Source organism: Mustela nivalis (assembly GCF_964662115.1).
Source record: "Mustela nivalis genome assembly, chromosome: 2".
NCBI classification, from domain to species: domain Eukaryota; kingdom Metazoa; phylum Chordata; class Mammalia; order Carnivora; family Mustelidae; genus Mustela; species Mustela nivalis.
In genome coordinates this window covers 61,759,855-61,785,628 of record NC_139021.1, presented here as the reverse complement: position 1 = coordinate 61,785,628, position 25,774 = coordinate 61,759,855, and the positions used below count along the sequence as shown (strand labels likewise).

At 40.0% G+C, this 25,774-nt stretch overlaps 1 protein-coding gene across 2 annotated transcripts in view; it reads right to left on the bottom strand.

The window, feature by feature from the left end:
• The window catches only part of SLCO5A1 (solute carrier organic anion transporter family member 5A1), a 143,396-nt gene that overhangs the window by 76,726 nt on the left and 40,896 nt on the right, over nt 1-25,774 (bottom strand). For both annotated transcript variants that reach the window (XM_082721186.1, XM_082721187.1), the window contains exons 3-4: nt 11,619-11,751; nt 6,223-6,440 (exon numbers count right to left, since the gene is read on the bottom strand). In XM_082721186.1, coding sequence (XP_082577312.1) covers nt 6,223-6,440; nt 11,619-11,751 — 351 coding nt within the window. The remainder of the gene's footprint in view (nt 1-6,222; nt 6,441-11,618; nt 11,752-25,774) is intronic.

Sequence of the window (25,774 nt, the reverse complement as noted above, 5' to 3'; positions counted from 1 at the left end):
GGCAGCTGACTTATCCACAGAGACCTGTCAGGCCAGAAAGAGCTGGCATGATATTTTCAGAGCACTAAATGAGAAAAACATGCAGCCAAGAATACTATATCCAGCTAGGCTATCATTGAAAATAGAAGGAGAGATTAAAAGCTTCCAGGACAAACAAAAACTGAAAGAATTTGCAAACACCAAACCAGCTCTACAGGAAATATTGAAAGGGGTCCTCTAAGCGAAGAGAGAGCCTACAAGTGGTAGATCAGTAAGGAACAGAGACAATATACAGTAACAATCACCTTACAGGCAATACAATGGCACTAAATTCATATCTCTCAATAGTTACCCTGAATGTTAATGGGCTAAATGCCCCAATCAAAAGACACAGGGTATCATAATGGATAAAAAAACAAAACCCATCTATATGTTGCCTCCAAGAAACTCATTTTAAGCCCAAAGACACCTCCAGATTTAAAGTGAGGGGGTGGAAAAGAATTTACCATGCTAATGGACATCAGAAGAAAGCAGGAGTGGCAATCCTTATATCAGATCAATTAGATTTTAAGCCAAAGACTATAATAAGAGATGAGGAAGGACACTATATCATACACAAAGGGTCTGTCCAACAAGAAGATCTAACAATTTAAATATCTATGCCCCCAACGTGGGAGCAGCCAACTATATAAACCAATTAATAACAAAATCAAAGAAACACATCAACAATCATACAATAATAGTAGGGGACTTTAACACTCCCCTCACTGAAATGGACAGATCATCCAAGCAAAAGATCAGCAAGGAAATAAAGGCCTTAAACGACACACTGGACCAGATGGACATCACAGATATATTCAGAACATTTCATCCCAAAAAAACAGAATACACATTCTTCTCTAGTGCACATGGAACATTCTCCAGAATAGATCACATCCTCGGTCCTAAATCAGGACTCAACCGGTATCAAAAGATTGGGATCATTCCCTGCATATTTTCAGACCACAATGCTCTAAAGCTAGAACTCAACCACAAGAGGAAGTTTGGAAAGAACCGAAATACATGGAGACTAAACAGCATCCTTCTAAAGAATGAATGGGTCAACCGGGAAATTAAAGAAGAATTGAAAAAAATCATGGAAACAAATGATAATGAAAATAAAAAGGTTCAAAATCTGTGGGACACAACAAAGACAGTCCTGAGAGGAAAATATATAGCGGTACAAGCCTTTCTCAAGAAACAAGAAAGGTCTCAGGTATACAACCTAATCCTACACCTAAAGGAGCTGGAGAAAGAAAAAGAAAGAAACCCTAAGCCCAGCAGGAGAAGATAAATCATAAAGATCAGAGCAGAAATCAATGAAATAGAAACCAAAAAGACAACAGAGTAAATCAACGAAACTAGGAGCTGGTTCTTTGAAAGAATTAATAAAATTGATAAACCCCTGGCCAGACTTATCAAAAAGGAAAGAAAAAGGACCCAAATAAATAAAATCATGAATGAAAGAAGAGATCCCAACTAACACCAAAGAAATACAAACTATTATAAGAACATACTATGAGCAACTCTACGCCAACAAATTTGACAATCTGGAAGAAATGGATGCATTCCTAGAAACATATAAACTACCACAACCAAACCAGGAAGAAGTAGAAAGCCTGAACAGACCCATAACCAGTAAGGAGATTGAAACAGTCATTAAAAATCTCCAAACAAACAAAAGCCCAGGGCCAGACGGCTTCCCGGGGGAATTCTACCAAACATTTAAAGAAGAATTAATTCCTATTCTCCTGAAACTGTTCCAAAAAATAGCAATGGAAGGAAAACTTCCAAACTCATTTTATGAGGCCAGCATCACCTTGATCCCAAAACCAGACAAGGATCCCATCAAAAAAGAGAGCTATAGACCAATATCCTTGATGAACACAGATGCGAAAATTCTCACCAAAATACTAGCCAATAGGATTCAACAGTACATGAAAAGGATTATTCACCACGACCAACTGGGATTTATTCCAGGGCTGCAAGGTTGGTTCAACATCTGCAAATCAGTCAATGTGATACAACACATCAATAAAAGAAAGAACAAGAACCATATGATACTCTCAATAGATGCTGAAAAAGCATTTGACAAAGTACAGCATCCCTTCCTGATCAAAACTCTTCAAAGTGTAGGGATAGAGGGCACATACCTCAATATCATCAAAGCCATCTATGAAAAACCCACCGCAAATATCATTCTCAATGGAGAAAAACTGAAAGCTTTTCCGCTAAGGTCAGGAACACAGCAGGGATGTCCATTATCACCACTGCTATTCAACGTAGTACTAAAAGTCCTAGCCTTAGCAATCAGACAACAAAAGGAAATTAAAGGCATCCAAATCAGCAAAGAAGAAGTCAAATTATCACTCTTTGCAGATGATATGATACTATATGTGGAAAACCCAAAAGACTCCTCTCCAAAACTGCTAGAACTTGTACAGGAATTCAGTAAAGTGTCAGGATATAAAATCAATGCACAGAAATCAATTACATTTCTCTACACCAACAACAAGACAAAAGAAACAGAAATTAAGGAGTCAATCCCATTTACAATTGCACCCCAAACCATAAGATACCTAGGAATAAACCTAACCAAAGAGGCACAGAATCTATACTCAGAAAACTATAAAGTACTCATGAAAGAAATTGAGGAAGACACAAAGAAATGGAAAAATGTTCCATGCTCCTGGATTGGAAGAATAAATATTGTGAAAATGTCTATGCTACCTAAAGCAATCTACACATTTAATGCAATTCCTATCAACGTACCACCCATCTTTTTCAAAAAAATGGAACAAATAATTCTAAAATTTATATGGAACCAGAAAAGACCTCGAATAGCCAAAGGGATATTGAAAAAAAAGCCAAAGTTGGTGGCATCACAATTCTGGACTTCAAGCTCTATTACAAAGCTGTCATCATCAAGACAGCATGGTACTGGCACAAAAACAGACACATAGATCAATGGAACAGAATAGAGAGCCCAGAAATAGACCCTCAACTCTATGGTCAACTAATCTTTGAAAAAGCAGGAAAGAATGTCCAATGGAAAAAAGACAGCCTCTTCAATAAATGGTGTTGGGAAAATTGGACAGCCACATTCAGAAAAATGAAATTGGACCATTTCCTTACACCACACATGAAAATAGACTCAAAATGGATGAAGGACCTCAATGTGAGAAAAGAATCCATCAAAATCCTTGAGGAGAACACAGGCAGTAACCTCTTCAACCTCAACCGTAGCAACATCCTCCTAGGAACATCGCCAAAGGCAAGGGAAGCAAGGGCAAAAATGAACTATTGGGATTTCATCAAGATCAAAAGCTTTTGCACAGCAAAGGAAACAGTTAACAAAACCAAAAGACAACTGACAGAATGGGAGAAGATATTTGCAAACGACATATCAGATAAAGAACTAGTGTCCAAAATCTATAAAGAACTTAGCAAACTCAACACCCAAAGAACAAATAATCCAATCAAGAAATGGGCAGAGGACATGAACAGACATTTCTGCAAAGAAGACATCCAGATGGCCAACAGACACATGAAAAAGGGCTCCATATCACTCGGCATCAGGGAAATACAAATCAAAACCACAATGAGATATCACCTCACACCAGTCAGAATGGCTAAAATCAACAAGTCAGGAAATGACAGATGGGGGCGAGGATGCGGAGAAAGGGGAACTCTCCTACACTGTTGGTGGGAATGCAAGCTGGTGCAGCCACTCTGGAAAACAGCATGGAGGTTCCTCAAAATGTTGAAAATAGAACTGCCCTATGACCCAGCAATTGCACTACTGGGTATTTACCCTAAAGATACAAACGTAGTGATCCAAAGGGGCACGTGCACCCGAATGTTTATAGCAGCAATATCCACAATAGCCAAACTATGGAAAGAACCTAGATGTCCATCAACAGATGAATGGATCAAGAAGATGTGGTATATATACACCATGGAATACTATGCAGCCATCAAAAGAAATGAAATCTTGCCATTTGCGACAACATGGATGGAACTAGAGCGTATCATGCTTAGCGAAATAAGTCAAGCAGAGAAAGACAACTATCATATGATCTCCCTGATATGAGGAAGTGGTGATGCAACATGGGGGCTTAAGTGGGTAGGAGAAGAATCAATGAAACAAGATGGGATTGGGAGGGAGACAAACCATAAGTGACTCTTAATCTTACAAAACAAACTGAGGGTTGCTGGGGGGTGGGGGGTTGGGAGAAGGGGGGTGGGGTTATGGACATTGGGGAGGGTATGTGCTTTGGTGAGTGCTGATTCACAGACCTGTACCACTGGGGATAAAAATACATGTTTATAAAAAATAAAAAATTTTAAAAAAATAAAGAAATGCAAAAATAAAAAGGAGACCTTCAGGCAAGGAAGACCTACAGACCCTCAGGCAAGTAACAGTGGTCAGCAGCCCTCCACCCCAAGACAGTAAGATCTCAGAGGTAGACAGGGCATTAACATCGCTGTCTACACTTTATCCTCCAAAGGAACGCCATTCCCATTTATAGTCATATCTGTGGTTGGTGTCTAATATCAGTCTTATCTTCCTTTTCTCAACTATCCAACAGAGCATATATTTCACATTCAAGCCATCTACCCCTAAGCTATAAAGTATACAATTTTAGCTTACCTAATCTGTATTTCTCCCCTTGAGTCTACTTTATATTCTTCATAAATTAAGACTCTAAGTCTACTCCTGTGAGGTAAATTCTTTAATATCAATCTACTCTTAATCAACTTATAAAAAAAAATTACTCCTTTGGTAATAGAGTTTATGATCCATAAGACATTTAAGAAAAATAGTGGTCCATGTGTTAAGAGCTCAGGTCACACTAGTATCCAAGGAATCCTTGATGGTATTAGAGCAGAAGTAATTTTTGTAGTTCCAAAAGTACACATTGACACAAAATAATGGGTGGGGGAGGACAAGTGCGGGAGGCAAATCTAAAACTTTACTGGGAAGGAGCATTTTCAAAGAAAAGTGACTTCCCTTGCTTTGAACAAATACAGTCTTAACAATAGTCCAATCTAACCATTATTTTTCTTTGGTTGCAGGGACAGTTCCATAATACATTAGTAACTTCCTTCTAGGCCTGAAAGATTCCTCTTTGGCTTCAGTGTTTATATAGTCAAAGTGAGATGATAATGTGCCTAGGTAAATTTTACCTAAAACAACCCTGACTGATGTAAGCAGTTGATAAATATTATGCTTCAGAATTAAAAAAAAAAAAAATCAATTCAGGGAATTTAGGCAATAGGCTGAAATTAATGGGAGCATAGCATTATAGGCTTCTTGCATTAGACAGACTTACTGTCACTCAACAGATATACTGAACACAGAACAAATATTGCCCGGTTATAATTAAATTGTTTAGGTTTGAGATTGCCTAACCTAGTTTTAATAAAGTCCTTGTTTTTTGTTTGTTTGTTTTTCATTTTATTTTATTTCTTTTCAGTGTTCCAGAATTCAGAGTTTATGAGACAAATAAAAATGAAAAAGTAGACAAGTACACATTACTGAAACTTTCTAGATGTTTAGAGGCCCATTCCTTGGCTACTCTTCTCTATGGCCACTGACAAGCCTTTGGCAGAGCCACTGCTGGATGAGACTGCTGTCTAGTGGTAGGCTTTTTATTTAGGCAAGGATCTGGCCACACTACCAAACCCACCATGCCCCTGAAACAAATCATTCATCACAGAATGCAGTATTTTAGAAATCAGACATCTCTCATTACATAAATGACGTACATAAAAATCTGTATGTTTAGGATCTCAGTCAGTGCTTCTCAAGCAATCTGTAATAAAGAACCATTTTTAAATTAAGATTTCCCAGTTATCATGTACTGATATTTTTGTAAATATATTAAAAGTGAATTGTAAGAAAATGAGTTTTTTTAAATACCCAAAATGGAAGTCTGGGTTTATTATTATTATTATTATTATTATTATTAGATTCGGTTGGCATAAAATTATTGTCAAATTTCTTGAAAAGATTCTCAACGCTTACTCAAATTCTCAGTACTTATCCTGTCACACACAGGTCAGTAACATTTGGTGGGGTAGCACTGACCGGGGTCCACACTTTGAGTAGCTCTGATCTAAAATACTGTGCACAAAAAAAATAAAAACAAAACAAAATAAAAATATTGTGCACGTATTCACTCAAAAGATATACATTACCTCTGACATTCTTTCCAAATCCCATAGAAGAAACTTTTTTGTCCACTTGTTCACTATTGTTTGATTTCTCCTTCATAACGTCATCATCACTAACAACATCAGCAGAAAATTTTTTCTTTTTCTTTTTCTTGTGTCGAGGAGGAAGCTTTTTTGGAAAAGTAAACATTGGGAATATCACAAGAAACATTGCAATGGCGCAAAGGAGGAATCCACTCCACCTAAAAAATCGGGAAACGTGAGCAGCATTTATGGCTTTTGTATTAGGAATGAGAACAAATTTGCAAAGTAGAAGCTCATGGTAATAAAATTCTCCAGGGAAAACTTTTGTAAAGGAAGGCAGTAGTAAAGCAGTAGGACGTTGGACAAACTAAGAAAACATAGGACTCCTCCCTATGTTATAAATGAGATACCTGCCCGAAAATTATACCAGTACTATAGTGAACATTGTAATTAGCAACCTGACTAGAATTTTACTGAAATATTTGTTAGCTCTGCTATAATGTGCATTTCATAATAAATTAAAAAATAAACAACTCATAACCATACAAGAGAAAAATAATATAGACCCTATAGCATGCTTTGCAGACCAAAATAAATATATTTTTCTTAGCAAACAATTCATATCTCATGTGAAATGTATTTTAAATTGTTAATGGCATTCAAATATTTTTCTGCAAGCACTTAAGAATCTTTTACCCTCTAAGCTAGCTAGCCCTTACAACACTTAACCATGAGGGCCACCAAAGATGTTTATATTTGATTGTTGCCTTCTGGAACTTACAACCTACTTGTAAGGGAGCTAAAAATACAAGAAACAATCCAAGAAACACAAGCATGTATACAATTAAGTGTCAGATCATGTGGAAGAGACTGTGAATGCTATAAAAGTTCAGGTAAAGGAAATGTGTGTCAGAAAGCTTCCTGGGAGAAGCAGACCGTGAGCTCTGTTTAACTGAGAGTCTGTCTTTGAACCCATCTGTGGTTGCCAAGCTGCAGAGACTAAGAAGCAAATACAGAGAGTAGTACTCAAATTCTAGTCCTGAGTTAGAGCCATGTGTTAAGGCCTTGGGCTTCTTGCCTGTGTAATTCCTCAAGGGCAGTCTCTCAGTCCCCTTTTAATCCTCTCTTAGCAAGGAGAGGCCCCTGATCCCACAGAACCGCATTGCCACTTTCTTACTAGGACTCCTCAGCTCTCATCTCTGTCCTTCAAGCTTGTAAGTTCTTGATGCTCAGACTCTGTCCTCTGTCTCAGCACATTCCCATCAGTCGTAACCTGAACGCAAGCAGCATTCTAAGCATCAATGTCAAATTCAACCCATTAGGAATACAGATCAATTGCAAAGTGAAAATTCATTTTTTAAAAAATAGTGATCCTATTAAAGTACCATTATCCGCTGTTAGAGGTCACAGTTTCACTGACAGAATAATTTCATGAACCAGTCATTAATAATCCAGGGTGCTATTTTCCAAAGATACTTAGAGTTATATCAAATAAAGATTTTTAAACAACTGGAGGAAAAGGGCTTTATTTTGAGAAGATTGCTCAGGGCGGACTTCTAGCAATTTTAATTATTCAGTATATAACCAAGAACCCAGTGACTGAATAAATAAACTGAATGAGATAGATTTAAAAAAAAAAATTCTTTAAATATCTGCAGAGTACATAGCTATGACCATATCTGGCCCCTGTGGTACTTGGCTGCTTATGAGGCCTTTACTCATAAACTGCTCCGTGCTAATCTACCACCTTTGAATCCCTTTTTATAATTCTGCATTCAAGGCCCTTGGACTCCTTCAGTTCCCAAAGCAGAACAGGACAAACAGCACAATATAGGGGACAGTTCTTGAGCTGTGGCTTCAGACAAATGTGGGCTTTTTTGTCTTGTCTTCATGACTTACTGGCTGTAAGATCCTGGGGAAATTATTATTTCACTTTCCCAAACCAATCTTCTCATTGGAAAGGGGAATACTGTGAACTGCTTTTTGGAGTCATCAAAATTCATAAGACAATGTATATAACAGACCTCAAAAAATACCTGCCCCCAAATCAACAATCACTTCATGGTAGCTAGTTTTGTGTTTGGTTTTTTTTTTTTGTGGATCTGTACTCAGGCCCCCCCACACCTCCACTCAGAGCCATTGACTTAAAATTAGATGCAAACATTAAAGATACACTCATAGTAGGTCAGAGTAAGAGTAAATAACAGAAGGAGGGGAGGAATTATAGAAAATCAACAAAAATAATATAAAAATAGTGTAAAAGTTTGGGGGTTTTTCAAAGCCAAGCAAACTGGCCCACATTCTTCAATGGTCTTCAGTAGCATTGACATTGATAACAATGATGAGGCCAAAAAGACCCTGAGAGAAGCTGAGGAAGACAGGAAGTGCCTGGGTGGCTCAGTGGGTTAAGTGTCTGCCTTCTGCTCAGGTCCTGGTCCCAGGGTCCCCGAATCAGGCTAGGCTCCCCACTCAGCAGGGAGTCTGCTTCTCCCTCTGCCTCACCCCACCCCACTCTTGTGCGTGCACTCTCTCTCAAATAAATAAATAAAAGTCTTAAAAAAAAAAAAAAAAGAAAGAAAGAAAAGAAAATGTGACTTATATGTCAGTAAGAGCTAAAATTGAAAAACCAGGGTCCCTGAGTCCCTTTTACAAACCACCCCTCAGAGTCTATGCACAAAGTAGGGCCAGTTAAGTATACTGACTAAGAGCTTCGCCTGTACTCGGTTTCTTATCCCAGCTCTTATTGCCTCTGAGGCTTTGGGCAAGTTATTCAAATCACAGGGCATCAATTTCCTCATCTGTAAAATGGAACATTATTGAGTACATATCGTTTTTATATATGCAGACTTAAGCATATGAAGCTGAAATAAAAGTGTTTGTGAAGCTCTTAGTAGAATGCTTGACACATAGTAAGTACCCAATAAACGTTAGCATTATTCATTCTTTCCTTCAATCTTTCAGCACATGTTTATGAAAAAAATCCATCATTACTGCTAGGCATTGGATTAAATAGCACTGCATCAAATAACTCTGTGTTTGGTCAAGGTAGAAGTCTGTTACAAACAGACCTGCTCAATAAATAACATTCAATTTTTAATATTAGGACATTAAAATAAATACAGGTTCCTGAACATGGATTAAATTCAAAGGACTTAATAATAGCTAACACATACTAGGTAGCAAGAACTATTTAAAGCCCCACCTACATAGACTCATTTATTCCTCACAACAACCCTATGAAGTAGATACTGTAATTACTTCCGTTTTATGGATTCTTTTCAAACCAACAACTGAGGCCCAGAAAGGTTAAGAAACTTACCTCAGGGTCACACAGCTATTAGGTGGCATACAGAGACTTAAACCCCTGACGATATGGTTTTGGGGTCTGTACTCTCAACACTCTACTTTGTTACCAATTAGATCGGTGTCTAGAAAATTTTTAAAAGTCAGTATAAAATACTTGTAAGCCTAAAGCTCCTGTCTCCTTCCTCTTCCCTGCCCCCAATCTGGTCTTCCTCCCTTTTTTCCCTCCCTCTAGATGTTCTCTTATTGCCATGTTCTTTTCATGGACTCCTATATAGAACACAAAATGTACACCGAATGTTCATATACATACTGTCTTTTCTATTGTCTTGTCTAATCTCCTTTTTGAGAATTTAAAAAAAATCCTTACTCTGATTTATTTCAGAACTGCAAAGAAAACAGTAGTTGAGGCCAAAAATTTCACTATTAGTCAAGAACTTAAAACTCCTGTGTTATTCCCCTAACGCTGACAAGGGAACTTCCTTCTGTATGATTGGAAAATTCTACAAGCCCAGGTTAATCTAGATCTCAGCACATCCATCCTCAAAGAGCATGACTTACAAAAATAAGGAGCGTTATGTAATTTAATTAATATTTCTTAACTGCTTTGAAAACAGACAGCCTTAAGCATTATTCCCACGTATTTCCGAGTTATAAGGCTATTTTATAATGAAATGCAGAACACAAGTGCTCTAAGAAACTCCTTTGAAGGTGATCAATTGACACCAATTTCTACTACTGAACTATTCTCTTTGCTATAAGACGAACATGTCTTATCAATGTATACCTATCACTAATCCGTGTTAAATGAATTCAGGAAGCCGATACTTGTCGGTTAGCACTTGTTATCATGAAGAAATAATTCACCTTCAAGTCGAGGATTATGAGGAACTGAAACACAGCCCTGGCTATGAGGATAAATAACATTAACATCCAAAGTTGGAGTTCTCATTCTAAGTCCCCAGAATTACTTATTTAGCAAGACAATTAAGGGCTAGCAAGTGAGAGAACAGCTAAATCTCCAGCACTCTGTTGGAAAAACAATTACCAAGTGAAAAGATTCACTAAGAGTGTGACAATGGAAAAGGGTTGGGGGGAGCGGTTGCTGGAGTTTTGGGCCTTCGGGGAGGGCTGACAAACTAGAAATGCAGATATAATAAGGAAGTGGGAGAAAATATTTTTTTAAAGGCATAGAAAAGATAACGAAAGCTAGGACTCAAGTTCACAGGAAAGCCCCAACGCAGCCACCTTCTCCTCCTCCACTCTGCTATTTAGAGCAAAAAGCGCCTCAACCCTAAAGAAGATTGGTTAAGCTGATGTTCCCAAGCCCTTGGCATCAGTTTTTCTATTGCTGCTATAACAAACTACCCCATATTTAGTGGCTTCAAACAACACAAATGTGTTATCTTCCAGCGCTGGAGGTCAGAAGTCTCATGTGGGTTGGCAAGGCCGCATTCCTTCTAGCCTATTTTTCTAGGGCTTTCCTAGATCCTAGAGTCCCGAGTGTGTTTCTTGGTTCATGATACCTTCTTGGTTCATGATACCTTCCCCTATATACAAAGAATGTCGCTTCAACCTCTGCTTCAATCACCAAATCTCTTTATTACTCTGACCCTCCTATCTCCCTGTTTCCCTAATAGGGACTCTTGTGATTATATAGGGCCCATTCCCCTCTGACATCAGGAAACCTTCCTATCTTGTGATCCCTAGCTTAATCACATCTGCAAAGACTCCTTTGCCATGTAAGGAGACAAAAGAATACTTCCAAAAGTATTCTTTTGGAAGCACAATTTTTGGCGTTCTTTTGGCAGCGTGCTCTCAATAAAATAAAAAGAGAATTTTGATAAACATCGTGTTAACCTCTCTGTTTGTAGCCTGAAACAGAACTCAAATACATGCATACATAGGTTCTGGGATTAGGACAGATAGATATCTCTGGAAGATTACTATTCTGTCCTCCACTCCCTTCTAGGAGACTTTTAGCTGGTTTTCATATTCCCATGGGGGAAATTTTTATTTTAACTATAGGGATACTATGACTTGAACTATCATTAATAACAAATGAAATGAGAAATTTAGTAAACAATTCTTACCAGTTTCCAATGAAACGAGGGTCATTCTGGTCAAGGTTAACAGGATTTCTGGGATCGACATAAAAACCAATAAGAAGTCCACCTAGTAAATATCCCACTGCAGGACCAAGTGCTCCCATGACATACATGATGGCTGAGAAGACAGAAGGGGAAGCATGAAATGCAGAAATGTTACTTAAGTTTCAAGAGTTGTCTAATTTCAGTCATACCACATATATATGTCACAGTTAAACCCAGGTAACAGCATCCAAAACCAGAGAACTTCAGCGATGTGTTTATATTTATATTTGGGTTTCAAATCATGCCCTTTATTTAGCTGCTACCTGTTGTCCTTTTGGAACGTCAGAATTATCTCTGGACAGCTTTTCAGTTGCTTTTGTTTTTGTTTTTTAATGTAAGTGCTCAGACCCTACTCCAGACCCACTAAATTTGAATTTTTGAAAGTGCTAGTCAATGACCGGTCACTGGATAACCCAGAGCAGATAAAAGGCCATCTCAAGATTGAAAAATCAATAAATAAAAGGTCATCTCAAGATAAGAAAAAGAGAAAAAGTAGATGTAACTTGTCACAGTTGGAAGATTCCAACAGAATGAAGGAACTCAAGGCCAGATTCTGCCATGAAGCTGGATTTAATTGAGTTGGCAAAGATGCTTAAGCACCTCAGATCATGAATATGTTTCAAATCACCACTTCAGTATCAAAGAAGAGCTCACAATGCATTTGGTGTATTGCTAATTGAAGAATCTTACTTAAAGATTAATAGATCTCCTTAAATGGCATCAGTGAAAAGATCCAAACAGTTAGCACCAACCCACAGCTGAATTAGAGAATAATTTTTTATGACCAAAGCAGGAGAGGAAGGAGTTGGTTGTGTCAGTAGATCAGAAAGTGTGAGGGGGGAAAAAAAAATTGGCCATCCAAAATGGGCATATGGCAAAAAATAACAATAAATTCACTGTCATTCCTTTATACTGTTTTCACTGCTGTGATTTCAAATGAAAGAATAATTTTGTCAAATTTTAAATTTTGAGGTAGGATATGAAATTCCTTGGAAGTAGGAGAAAAATCTGGAGTGTGGCTAACACTCCAAACTTACTTTTTTTCCCCCCTGCTAAAACTTACTTAATTGGAGAGAAATCTATAAACACTGTTAAGATGTTCCTGTGTTTAATTAAGGCAGGCTGAACTCCCGTGTAACTTCTCATTTCTACTGCCAACATGCATTTAAACCACTGAATAAGTAACTGGTTTTCCATACCCTTTAAACAGTACTATATTTACCAAAAAGCAAAGTGAACTAGGCAGAATAGCTTCACCTTACTTTATCTTCTGCACCTCAATAAACTTTGAGTAAACTTGTACCTCTTGTTACTTATAACTACAGAGAGTAATTTAACACCTGCTCTCACTTTTCACACTATTTCAAAAGAGAAAGCACAGTGTTTATTTATCTTACAGAATCATCTGCTTGTGACAATAAGACATTAGGTGCTTCGACTTCTCCATCTGTGTTCGGAAATGGAGAACTGAAGAAAGCAGGGCCACAAGTAATCAGTATTCTTTTGGAAGCACAATTTTTGGCGTTCTTTTGGCAGCGTGCTCTCAATAAAATAAAAAGAGAATTTTGATAAACATCGTGTTAACCTCTCTGTTTGTAGCCTGAAACAGAACTCAAGAAGAAAAAGTGCTTTTTCAGTCCCAGGTTTTCCATATGCATATGGAGATAAAATTTATGTTTACACCTCCAGGCAAACCAGCACCATTTACAACTTAAAACTGTAATGAGGCCAAAATGTGACATGAATCATCTTCCCAAAATAGTTCTTCTGGCATGAAAGAGACCGTCTTACAAACACAGACAGGGAAAAGGGTATTTCCGCCATACTGTTTATGCCTGGGGCACTAGGGTGCAGCATCTTGAAACGTCGAGCAGCAATGTGCGGGACGGGTGCTGGCAAGAGCTTGCGATGACACAGTGCATGGAAAACCAATTAAGTAACATTCACCCGAAAACTTTAACTACTTTGTAAAGTACAGAGAAAGCTTTCTATAAAATGCAGCTACATGATCCGAAGAAAAGTATTTGTAATGCGTAGCACAAACTGAGGCCAACTGAGTCATTCTCATAAATAAGTATATAAATAGATCTATATCATTATACTGTGTGTTATACTATATAGAGTGTCCTAACTATACTACATATGCTATATCTGTGAATCGGCAAATATGGAACACTACAGAGAGAGATAGAGAATAACTTGTTGACATAGTCCAATCTCTAAATAAATCATGCTGGCCACTGAGCTAACATTTATTAATTGATTAACCAATGGCACTCATTCAGAGCTTATTAGAGGAGCAAACTGTTCATGCAGATTCGTATCACTCACTCTCCCCATTTTCCCAGGCCGAAATTCCCAATTTCTCTCTCTCTCTCTCTCTCTCTCTCTCACACACACACACACATACACACACACATACATGCACACGCACACACATTGCCTAAAGAAAGTCTAAACTCCTCCATCTGGAGTTCAAGGGTAAACCAGGTTGGCCTCCTGCTTCCATTTCAATCTTAAAACCTACCATCTGCACTCAGGGCTCCACACAGACTAACTCTCAAACAGGCCTGGACAGAGCCACCTCCTTTCCCTTGAGGACCCACAGTGCCCCCAGGTCTTCCTGTATGTGTGTGAATGCTACCCCTTCTTCAAGGCCCAACCAAGTCCAGCACTGCCCGTCCTCCCCTGAGTAGTCTCTGTCTCCTCAGAATCCCTGGTCATCTACTCCAGTGGCCTCCACCCCTTTTCATCATGCATCCCTAAAAAAAAAAAAAGTCTTAAATATTTACCCACAATGTCATTTTCTATATGAATCTTGTGTATTTACCACTAGCCTCAGTCTCACAGCTCACACCTAACACATCAGTAAACCCTGCTGCTTCTACCATCAAATCATATCCAATACGCAGCTCCTTCTCCGTGACTCTACCTTGACCCAAGCCACCAAGGTTGCTCATCTGGAAGACTGCTCCAGCCTTCCAACCCATATCCCTGCTTCTGCCCTTCCTTCCCTACAACCCATTTTCTAACAAGGCAGCTCTAACAATCCTCTAGAAACTTGAGCCACATCATGTCTCTTCTTGGCTCACACCTTCCAGTGGCTTCCCACCTCACACACAATAAAAGCCCAAATCCTTTTATGTGGCTACAAGGACCTGCCCTCAGGCTGGCCTCACCCACTAGCATCTCTCTGCTCCTCCTCCTATCCTTCTCCTTGTTCACGCAGCTGCAGTCAAATTGACCTTCTCCCTCTTCTTCACCCTGCCAGGCACATTCCCACCTGAGGGTGTAAACACTTGCTCGGTGTGGGTATGGGTGTGAGCATGTAAAACTCTCCCCTCGGGTAGCCTCATGGTGCAATCCCTTACTTCCTCCAGGTAGTTATTCAAACTGTCCCTTCTCAACCGGCCTTGTTGGCCATCCTACCTAAAAATTCGAAACTTTGCCCCAAACTCTTCCCACTTTCTCTGCTTTCTTTTTCTCTTTAGTGCATGTTGGCACCCAACACACTCTACATTTCCTTCGTTCCTCTTGTGTACCGTCTGTCCTCCTCAACAAGAACGTAAGCTCCAGGAGGACAGGGATCTTGCCAGTGGTGTTCACTGACAAAGTAGTGCAGGAGGCACTCGACCTGGTTTGCTCCCGTTATCATTACCTTCATCACTCCCAGTCAGTCCGTGAACGTGCTGCCATTAGTAACAACAGACGTCAGTGACAAAGGTCATCTTCAGTGTGTATCATCTCTGGAGATATTAGATCATCACTATCAAGTGGATAGTTTCATGTTTTTTTGACTATGTGCCATCAGATCTGAGTACAACTGTCACTGGTTTTCCCTCATGATGAGGAGCTTATACTGGGAGCCCAGGCTATGCAAAGCACTAGCAACAAAAACAGAACTAGAAGTTCCAACTTTCAAGAGCAGTCAAATTTCAGTCATATTACATATATATGTCACACGTAAACTCAGTGAACAGCGTCCAAAAACAAAGAACTTCAGAGACTGTGTCTGTGTTTATACTTAGGATTCGAATTGTGCCCTTATTAGCTGTGATTGTTGTCTTTTAGAACATCAGATGCATCTGGAGAATTTTCTCTTGTGCCCCAAAGGACTGTCCTACATCCCTCCTGGATTGTACACAATTCAGCTTCGTACCCCTTTCAAAGAACCTTAGACCTTTCCATTCATCTGAAACTGAGTGTGCCCTGCTCTTCACTTCTACTTCTTTCTTCAAATGTTTATATCTTACCTTTTGAAGTAGCTCTTTACCTTCGACAGCAGGAGCCATTATGTATACAGGTCTATGCAGTGGTTAAATCCCAGACTACAGACTCCCAGGTTTGAATCCCTGCTTCCATCACACATATAAAGTGCTTAGCATATAACAAACATGAAGAAATATTAAGTGGCGTTTTTATATGTTGAATGCTCACCTATTCATTCTCTAACAAGTATTATTAAATATTAACTTTATATAGGTCAAATACATGCATTATTTAACAGAAGACATATTTATCTTTATATTACCTTAATAAATTATCTTTTCTAGAGTCACTATTTTTGATCCAGGAATTAGTTTTGATAGAGGGCTGGGCAGATGGAAATGGGAAAAAGAATATCCAGACCTATTTTCTTCACACAAAGGCCAGTATAGACTCCTCCCAAAGCTAAGAATGTCCTTTGGCTATTATTCCTTTTTTTAACCTTCAGGTTTTTTTCTAATGATTACAAAATACAATATGAATTATTTGTAGAGAAATCTCTCAAGAGCACAAAAGCTTTAAAAAAATAATCACCAACAAGCCTGACCATCCAGATAATGATGGTAATAACAGTAATAAATATTTTTTACTATTCATACACTGTGTAAGTTTTTTAAGTAGGTGGAATTATACAGTAGTTATTGTTCTGTATTATGTTTCCCCATAATACCTCAAACATTTCTTCTGTCAATAAATTCTTCTGGAACATTTATTATGGCTAAATGTGTCATCACGTGGCTATGAGGTACTTCCTTTAATAATACCTTACTGGTACCAGCTGTCCTATCACCAATATCTGATTGGGCCTATTCTTCTGAAGATTACATCAACCCTTTGTTATTACACATGATGCACGGAACTAGACCCCAATTGGAGGGTTATAACCTCCTACCCCAAACCAACCTTGGCTGGTTAGAAGCTAAGAAGTCACTATTAAATGAAGGGGGCTGAGGGGCACCTGGGTGGTTCAGTCAGATAAGTGTCTGCCTTCGGCTCAGGTCATGATCCCAGGGTCCTGGGATGGAGCCCTCATTGTGCTCAGCGGGGAGTCTGCTTCTTTCCCTCTGTCCTCCCCCACACACCATACATACTCTCCCAGATAAATAAGTGAAATCTTTAAAAAATAAAAAATAAATAAATGAAGGGGGCCTACATGGCCCCTTCACCAGGACGGGGCCAGTTCTTGGCCTTCACCTTGGACATCGTGGCTGGTTTGACGAAGAAACAACCTCTGAGGAAGGCTGACCCACCAACAACTTCGTCACTGTCTCTACACCTGCTTCCAGCATCTAAACCTCCACCTTCCTTTCCCCAAGTCGTTTTACCTTTAGACTTTCCATTTCAATTTTCTCCTTAAATTATTTTTCACCCTGTTTTGTGATCATTTATGCTTCTTTACATTAAAGCACACAAACTCTTCTAGTCGCTGCTCTCTTACTTTATTTTGTAATGCATTTTATCTTTTTAAGAATTACTTTGCAGGGGTGCCTGGGTGACTCATCCTTACGTATCTGCTGCCTTCGGCTCAGGTCATGATCCCAGGGTCCTGGGATGGAGCCCCGCCTCGGGCTCTCTGCTCCTCGGGAAGCCTGCTTCTCCTTCCCCCACTCCCTCTTCTTGTATTCCCTCTCTTGCTGTGTCTCTCTCTGTCAGATAAATAAATAAAATCTTTTAAAAGAATAAAAACTAAATAAAATAAATAAATAAATAAATAAAAATAAAAACCCTTTTCATAAGAATTTCGATGTAAAATTAACTATCAAGTTTTCTTTCAAATTATTTGTTACCTACTATTTCTCATGACTTAAGTAAGTTTGCTTACATTTTTAGCCCTAATTATATTAGGTTAATTTTTTGAAGATTTTCTTTATTTATTTATTTGAGAGAGAGTGAGAGAAGAGAGCAAACATGCACATGCACATTCACATCCACTAGCAGGGGAGGGGCAGAGGGAGTGGGAGAAACGGACTCCAGAGTGAGTAGGAAGCCCTATTCAGGGCGCAAACCCAAGGACCCTGGGATCATGACCTGAGACGAAGGCAGACACTTACCTGACTGAGCCACCAAGGGGCCCCTCGGCTAATATTTTATTTTTATAAACTCTCTTGATTTTAAACTTTGAATCTTCGTTATACTCCTGAATTTTTTGTAATTTTTCATATTCAGGGCTTTCTCTTTCCTTTCGTATCCTTCGGACAACAGCTTCTCTTAACAGTCTTTATCTTAGTCTTCTCTTATATTTTGCTTGTTTTGTGATCGGTTTTGGTCCCAGCTCACTAGAAGCCATGCCTGGCCTCGTAGCTCAGCCAGGCTCATCTCCTCCACCATCTCTGCAGTCCTGCTCAGCTGCCCTGAATGGCTTTTCCAGTCAGTTAAGGATGGTAGTTGGAGAAACTGAGGGTTAATTCTCCCCTGGGCTCAAGGCTCACATTGCACATAGCATATCTGATCAGCTGGACGCCTTGACGGCTGTCTCACATGAGCCACTCACAAGAAAATGTGAGTTCTAAACCCCGGTCTCTGATGAGTAAGCACTGACTCTACAACAAGCCAGGCCCCAGAGTGAGACAAACATGCCAGGGAGTTCTTCCTCATCCCGCTGCAGCTTGGCCTGGGGAAGGTCCTAGAGGTTGACCTTCCCAATGGCTACCCGAGAGAGGAGGCATAACAGCAGCCTGCAGAGCTCGCCTGCACCCGCTGCGCCCCTCCTTGAAGCTGATACCTCCACTTCTGGCAGAGTTAAAAGACACTCCTCTTCCCTTATCACAAAACCCCAACTTGACTCCACTGGTATTATCTCAAATAGGGTTGTTCTGTGGGTCAGCAGCAACCAGGGGGACAGCTCTCTAACTCTACCAAGTCCATGTTGTGTTACTCAACCTTCTCCTGAACCATAACAAATGATTCCAGAGCTCCTAATAGGGACCAGCCTGCCACAAGCTTTGCTGGACTTGAGAAACCAGGGGCTCAATCAAAATCAGCCAAGATCTTCATGTCACAGATCACTGGAGTCACCTCCTTCCTTGCCTCAACCCCAAATGGTGAGTAGGGCTCCACATTTCCAGATCAGAGGTCATTCACTCATCCCAGGTGCTGTGTGACACCAGGCCCTGGGACAAGGAGGGCACCTTGCAAAGATCTATAAGATGGATACACAGTTGTCTAGAAGAGGAACAGGTAAAACCAACTATGATTCAAAACTCCAGGAAGAAGTGCAACAAGCACAGCGATACGCCATGGACCATGGGAGAGGAATGACTCGTAATAACTAGCTGAGGAGGTAGGACAGAGAAGCCTTCATGGAAAAGATGACTTCTGACATAAGCCTGCAAAATTAGGGAATAGGGGCACCTGGGTGGCTCAGTGGGTTAAGCCTCTGCCTTCGATTCAGGTCATGATCTCGGGGTCCTGGGATCGAGCTCCATATTGGGCTCGCTGCTCAGTGGGGAGCCTGCTTCCCCCCCCTCTCTCTGCCTGCCTCTCTGCCTACTTGTGATCTCTCGCTGTCTGTCAAATAAATAAATCTTTCTTTCTTTCTTTTTTTTTTTTTTTTAAGTGTGGAATAAAGGACACTAGAGGCTAAAGGGCCCATGTGGGCAAAAGTATGCAAGGTTGGAAGTGCATGGTCTGTTCAAGGAACTGCAAGTGCCCCAGAGAAGAGTGACCACCACTGACTCTGACTCTACCCTAGTCCGGTCCAGGAGTCTACGCACCTAGTCTTGTGCAGGCTGCCCAGTTGTTCCTCTCTGAGGACGGTGAGAATGGATGGCAGCATTGCACCAGCTTCCCCTACCATTCAGTGGCATTTAGAAATGCTTTTGTTGTTGTTTTTCACATGGCACTAGAGGTACAAGTTACTTCCACTGTGCGATTGAGGGTAGGCCCTGATACTGAGAATAGGAAGTCAGAGCACTGGTCCTTGGGCTCACCTGAGCACTTGATTGCCTCCCCCCCCCCCCTCCTTTCCTCTCTCTTTCCTTCTGTTTCAGTCCCTGGAATATAGTCAGAAGTCCCAGCTACCACGTTACTGCCAAAGGCCTCTCCTTCCACCTCATTCCTGCTCTCCCTAGCTCTTGGGAGAATAATTCATTTCTCTTCATTTATGGGCAGAATTCAACTGGGTGGACATTTTTTTCTTTCTATCTGTTCAGTATCTATGTTCAATTTCTCTGCCCCCTTCTCTTGGCAAAAGCAATTCCATTTTCTTTTAGGCACCACCCACCCTTCACTGCACAGCCTCAATGGCCTCTCATCCATGGGCCCTGCCCCCCATGATTCACTGGTAGACATGTGGCCAAACCAGGCCAGTTGAATGTTATTCTCCCACATACCATTTGGCTCTCTCCCTTACATCTCCAGATCTATATTCAAATATCATTCCTCAGAGAAGCCATAGCTCAGCACATATCTAAACAGGGCACCCCCCACCTCCCTCACCCCATCACTCTTTGTCACGTTACCCTGCTGGGGTTTTCATTACGGCAAAGACCACCAAATACCAACAGTTACATTTGTTTGTTTGCTGATTTGCTGTCTCTCCCACTGGAATGTCAGTTCCATGAGAACAAGAGCCTTTTTTTTTCCATTAATGCCTTATCAATGCCCGAACAGTGCTGACCAGAAGCACTAATAAATCTTGTTGAACAGAGAAGGGATGAAGACATGGACTTCCAATTTGAGTGAAGTAACAAAAGCAATCGAACGAAGTGGATTCGTCCTTGCAACATGACCTTGAAGAATCATCCATTGGTTCCTGTTCCCTAGCCCCCTGGGACTGTGCTATGCTTGCAAGCCATTCCTACCCACCTTCCCCATAATGTCCTTGGTTTGACAGCGCTGGCTTCTGTCATTTACAGCCACAGAGCCCTGATTCTTGTTCATAAAACACTTCCAGGCCTGACCCTTACTTCTGCCAGGCTTTCCAAGTTTAACACCCGCCCCAGCTGGGTTTCCCCAGTTCTCAGAGCCTTATTGCAATTGGCCTGGATTTGCTGTGCCCTCATTTGAACTTGGTGTCTAATTAATTAATCAGTTCCAGCTCCATGTTGCTCCTCACTTCTACTTTTCACCACTTGCTGTCCACCACTTCCCCCACATGCCCTCTGGCACAGGACCCACTCTCTCAGCTGCCTTACAAGGCCAGTAAATGTTTCTGAGAACTGATGATGACAGGGTTTTGGGTTACAAGCAAAATTTAGGCTCAGTCCCAAGATCTGAGATTCACCCAGGATGGTCCCATGGAGAAACATATTGCATATGTGCCCATTAAACCCAGTCTAGGACATAGTGATAGGAAGTCACTATGAATATAGTTTGGTGGCACAGCTGCTACAGATAAGAGAGGACATGAAAGGCAATCCACACTTTACTGTGGTATCACAGCAATGACACCAACTCCCATTCAACTTGCACAATGTCTTGAAAATTAGCCCAAGTACTTCACAGCACCAGAGCACCCTATTTAAAAAGAGCATTCCCTCACTAATTCCTTCCACTCACAAGCAGAGGCAGATAAGAGACCTCTGCTTTTGGTTATTTGGAACAGCAACTTTTTTTTTCTTTTAAGTGATTCAGTTGTTTTGACACAGGCCTGACAGTCAAAAACAGCTGCCACAGCAGTCAGGATAGTCTATCACTTTGCTAGAACATCCAGAGAGCATCTTAGGTCACAAATGAGAAGGGAAAAGGGTTCAGGTGTGGTTTTTCTTCACTACCCTAGCAACCAATAGTTGGTTTAAATTCCCTGTCTTCCTTTAGAAATATTTTCAAAGTGGTTCATTTCTAAAAGGAAACGCACAAGAACATACAGAAGCAGGTGTTTACACTGCATTAATACCTGGGGCATGAGAGGGGGATTAATGGGCTATAGGAGCTATAGCTTTAAAACATCAAATTAGCCACCTGTGAGTGGCCACTATTTATCAACTCAATCCAGTCCTTAGAAAGGACTGCGAGGACAGCTGCCTTGAAAAGTCAATTTTTTAAAGTTATATTTTGGGGCAAAAGAAAATTATTATAAGTTAAGAATGGATTCCCTTACAACACAAGCAGATAATGTATACCAGAACAGTCAAAATATTCACGAACCCATGAGAAACTAATTTGACTAATTATCAAAGAAATAGAAGGTCCAAACAATGAAAGGCCATTCTACTAGAATAAACTAGCAAAGATTAAATTGTAAGAAGACTCAGTGCAGATATGAATCAGTGAATTCGCTCTTCTCACCCATTGCTGGTACAGAGTAACAACTAGTAGAAGCTTCTTGATAGCAATTCACCATATACTTCACAATGACATCTATCACTGCATATAGAAAAACAGAAATAACATTAAAAATAGTAACTAATTGGGGCACCTGGGTGGCTCAGTTGGTTAAGCCTCTGCTTCTTGATTTCAGCTCAGGTGGTGATCTCAGGGTTGTGAGATCGAACCCCAAGTCAGGCTCTGTGTTGAGCATGGAGCCTCCTTAAGATTCTCTCTCTTCCTCTCCCTCTGCCCCTCCCCATCTCTGTCTCTAAAAAAATAAAAATAGTGAAGTACATTTTGATTCACAACCCAACTATTAATTTTAATGTTTACAGAGAGTTTTTATACCTTTAGGAAGCATGTATTTTTAAAATTTAACTGAAAATGAAGAGTACAAAATTATGTGGACAGTGTGATCGTGTCAAAAAACACACCCTTTATTTTTTAAAGATTATTTATTTACTTATGTGAGAGAAGGAGAGTGAGTGAGAGAGAATATGGGCGAGATAAGGCACAGAAGGAGAAGCAGACTTCCTGCTCAGCCACCCAGGCGCCCCAAAAAACATACACTAAAAAAAAGACTGTCTACAGAAAAGCTACTAGAACCAATAAGTGGATTTAACAAGCAATGTTGCATGATACAAGATCCATATTTTAAAATTTATATTTCTATATGCAAGTAACAGAAATAAATACCATTTATAATAAAATCATAAAATGTAAAATACTTAAAAATAAATCTGACAAAATACAGGAAACACCTCTGCGCTTAAAATTACAAAACACTGCTAAAAGAAATTAAAGATAACCTAAATTAATGGAGAGATAAGCCTTGTTTGTGGGTCAAAGACCCGATATTGTGATGATTTCAATTCTTCCGTGGAACCTGGGTGGCTCAGCTGGTTAAGTGACTGCCCTCGGCTTAGGTCATGGTTCTGGCGTCCCAGGATCCAGTCCCACATTGGGCTCCCTGCTGTCTGCTTCTCCCTCTGACTCTCCCGCCCTCATGCTCTCTCTCTCTCTCACTCTCTCATTCTCTTTCTGAAATAAATAAATAAAATCTTTTTTTAAAAAAAGATATCAATTCTTCCAAAATGGATTGATAAATTCAACCCAATTCCAGTCAAAATGCCTGCGGACTTTTTTCTAGAATTAACAAACTGATTCTAAAACTCAAAGAACATATGGAAATGCAAAGGACCTAGATTAGTCAAACTAATTTTGAAAAAGAGCAAAGTTAGAATTCTACTAAAACTACCCAATTTCAAGAATTATAAAGATACTTTAATCAAGGGGTACCTAGGTGGCTCAGTCGTTAAGCGTCTGCCTTCAGCTCAGGTCATGATCCCAGGATCCAGGGATCAAGCCCCGCATCCGGCTCCCTACTCCTCAGGAAGCCTGCTTCTCCCTCTCCCACTCCTGTTTATATTCCCTCTCTCACGCTCTCCCCAGGCTTGGGGCACCTGGGTGGCTCAGTGGGTTAAAGCCTCTGCCTTCGGCTCAGGTCATGATCTCAGGGTCCTGGGATCGGGCTCTGCTCAGCAGGGAGCCCGCTTCCCCCCCCCGCCCCCCCCCACCTGCCTCTCTGCCTACTTGTGATTTCTGTCTGTCAAAAAAATAAATAAAATCTAAAAAAAAAAAATACGTACTGGCTTAAAGATAGACAAGTAGATAAGTGAAATAAAAAACTAAGTCCAAAAACTAATTAATTGATTAATTTAGTAAAAATAAAAAGGAAAATCCAGAAACAAACCCACACAGGTATAAGGACAAGTGACTAATGACAAAGGTATAAAGATAATCTTTTCAGCAAATGGTGCTGAAATCCATTAGATACCCATGTAGAAATTAACTCAAAATAAAGCATAGACCTAAAAACCTAAAACCTAAACCTATAAAATTTCTATGGGGAACACAACTGAGAAAAATATTCTTCAATGGAGAGTTTACCAAGGAAGATATATGAATAGCAAATATGCCCCTGAAACATGGTTAGCATCACAAGTTACTGGGGAAGTGCAAATTAAAACCACAAGGAGATACCACTAAAACCCCCGTTCAGATGGTTAAAGTTACAAAGATAAATTAAACCAGGTATTGGTAAAGTTGTAAAGCAGGTAGAACTCCCCTACACTGCTGATGTGGAAAGCAGTGTGATAGTGTCTGAAGGAGATAAACGTATGCCTATCATACAACAATTTCGCTCCAAGTACTTTCACAGGAGACATAGGAGTATATGTCCATACAAAGGGTTATGTAGAAATATTCCTAGGGGCTTTATTTGTCATAGCAAAAAAAAAAAAAAAAAGACAAAAAACCTGGAGATAACCAAAATGTCCATCAAGAGGTGAATGTTAGGGGCGCCTGGGTGGCTCAGTGGGTTAAGCCGCTGCCTTTGGCTCAGGTCATGATCTCAGAGTCCTGGGATCGAGTCCCGCATCGGGCTCTCTGCTCGGCAGGGAGCCTGCTTCCTCCTTCTCTCTCTGCCTGCCTCTCCATCTACTTGTGATTTCTCTCTGTCAAATAAATAAATAAAATCTTTAAAGAAAAAAAAAAGAGGTGAATGTTAGAGAGAGAGAGAAAGGTGAGTGGATAAACAAATCGTGGTATAGTAGTACAAGGAATGCTATTCAGCATCACGAAGGAACGAACTATGGTCACATGCTAAAACATGGATAAAGCTCAAAACAATTAGGCCAAGTGAGAAAAGGCAGACATAAAACAGTATGGTTCCATTTATAAAATTCCAAAAACTGCAAACTAATCTAAAACAATTAAAAAAGCAGTTGCGGTGACCTGGGGGTGGGAGGAGTCTCCGGAGAAGGGAGAGGTTACAAAGAGGCTCAAGGAAGATTTGGCAATATTGGATATGTTCACATAGTCTCAACTGTGATGACAATTTCTGGGTGTGCGTGTCTGTCAAACCTTATCAAATCATATACTTTAATTATGTGCAGTTTGTTTTCTGTCCATTTTACCTCAGGATAAAAAGAGGACAATTGTTCTTAAAGTCGGTTCTGGGGACACATGGTTGGCTCTGTCCATTAAGCATCTGCCTTCAGTTCAGGTCAGAATCTCAGCACCCCGGGATCCAGTCTCGCATCTGGCTCCTTGCCTGCCGTTCGCCCTGCTTGTGCTGGCTCTCTCTCTCTCTCTCTTTCTCTCTGACAAGTAAATAAATAAAATCTTAAAAAAAAAAAAAAAAGTGGGTTCTGGTGATGGTTGCATAATTCTGTAAAATTACTAAAAATCATTGAATTATACATTTTAAGTGGGTGAATTTTATGGCATGTAAATTATGCATCAGAGAGCCATAAAAAAGACTAGACTGCAACATATCCTGTATTGAAAGTTGTTAACTTGGGGTAGTGAAATTACAATGGGTTTTTGGGTGTTTTCCTCATAACTTTTCCAAAAGTGCTGTCAGAAAAAAAAAAAAATTTAATGTATCTTCTGGAATTAGTACTCTTATCTCTTTCAGCTACTAATATTCAATCATCAAATATATCATCTTTTTGTCAATTTATGATGAATATATTTTTAAAACTTAGAGGAAGTCTTGCCAGGGTAAGGGGCTTGTT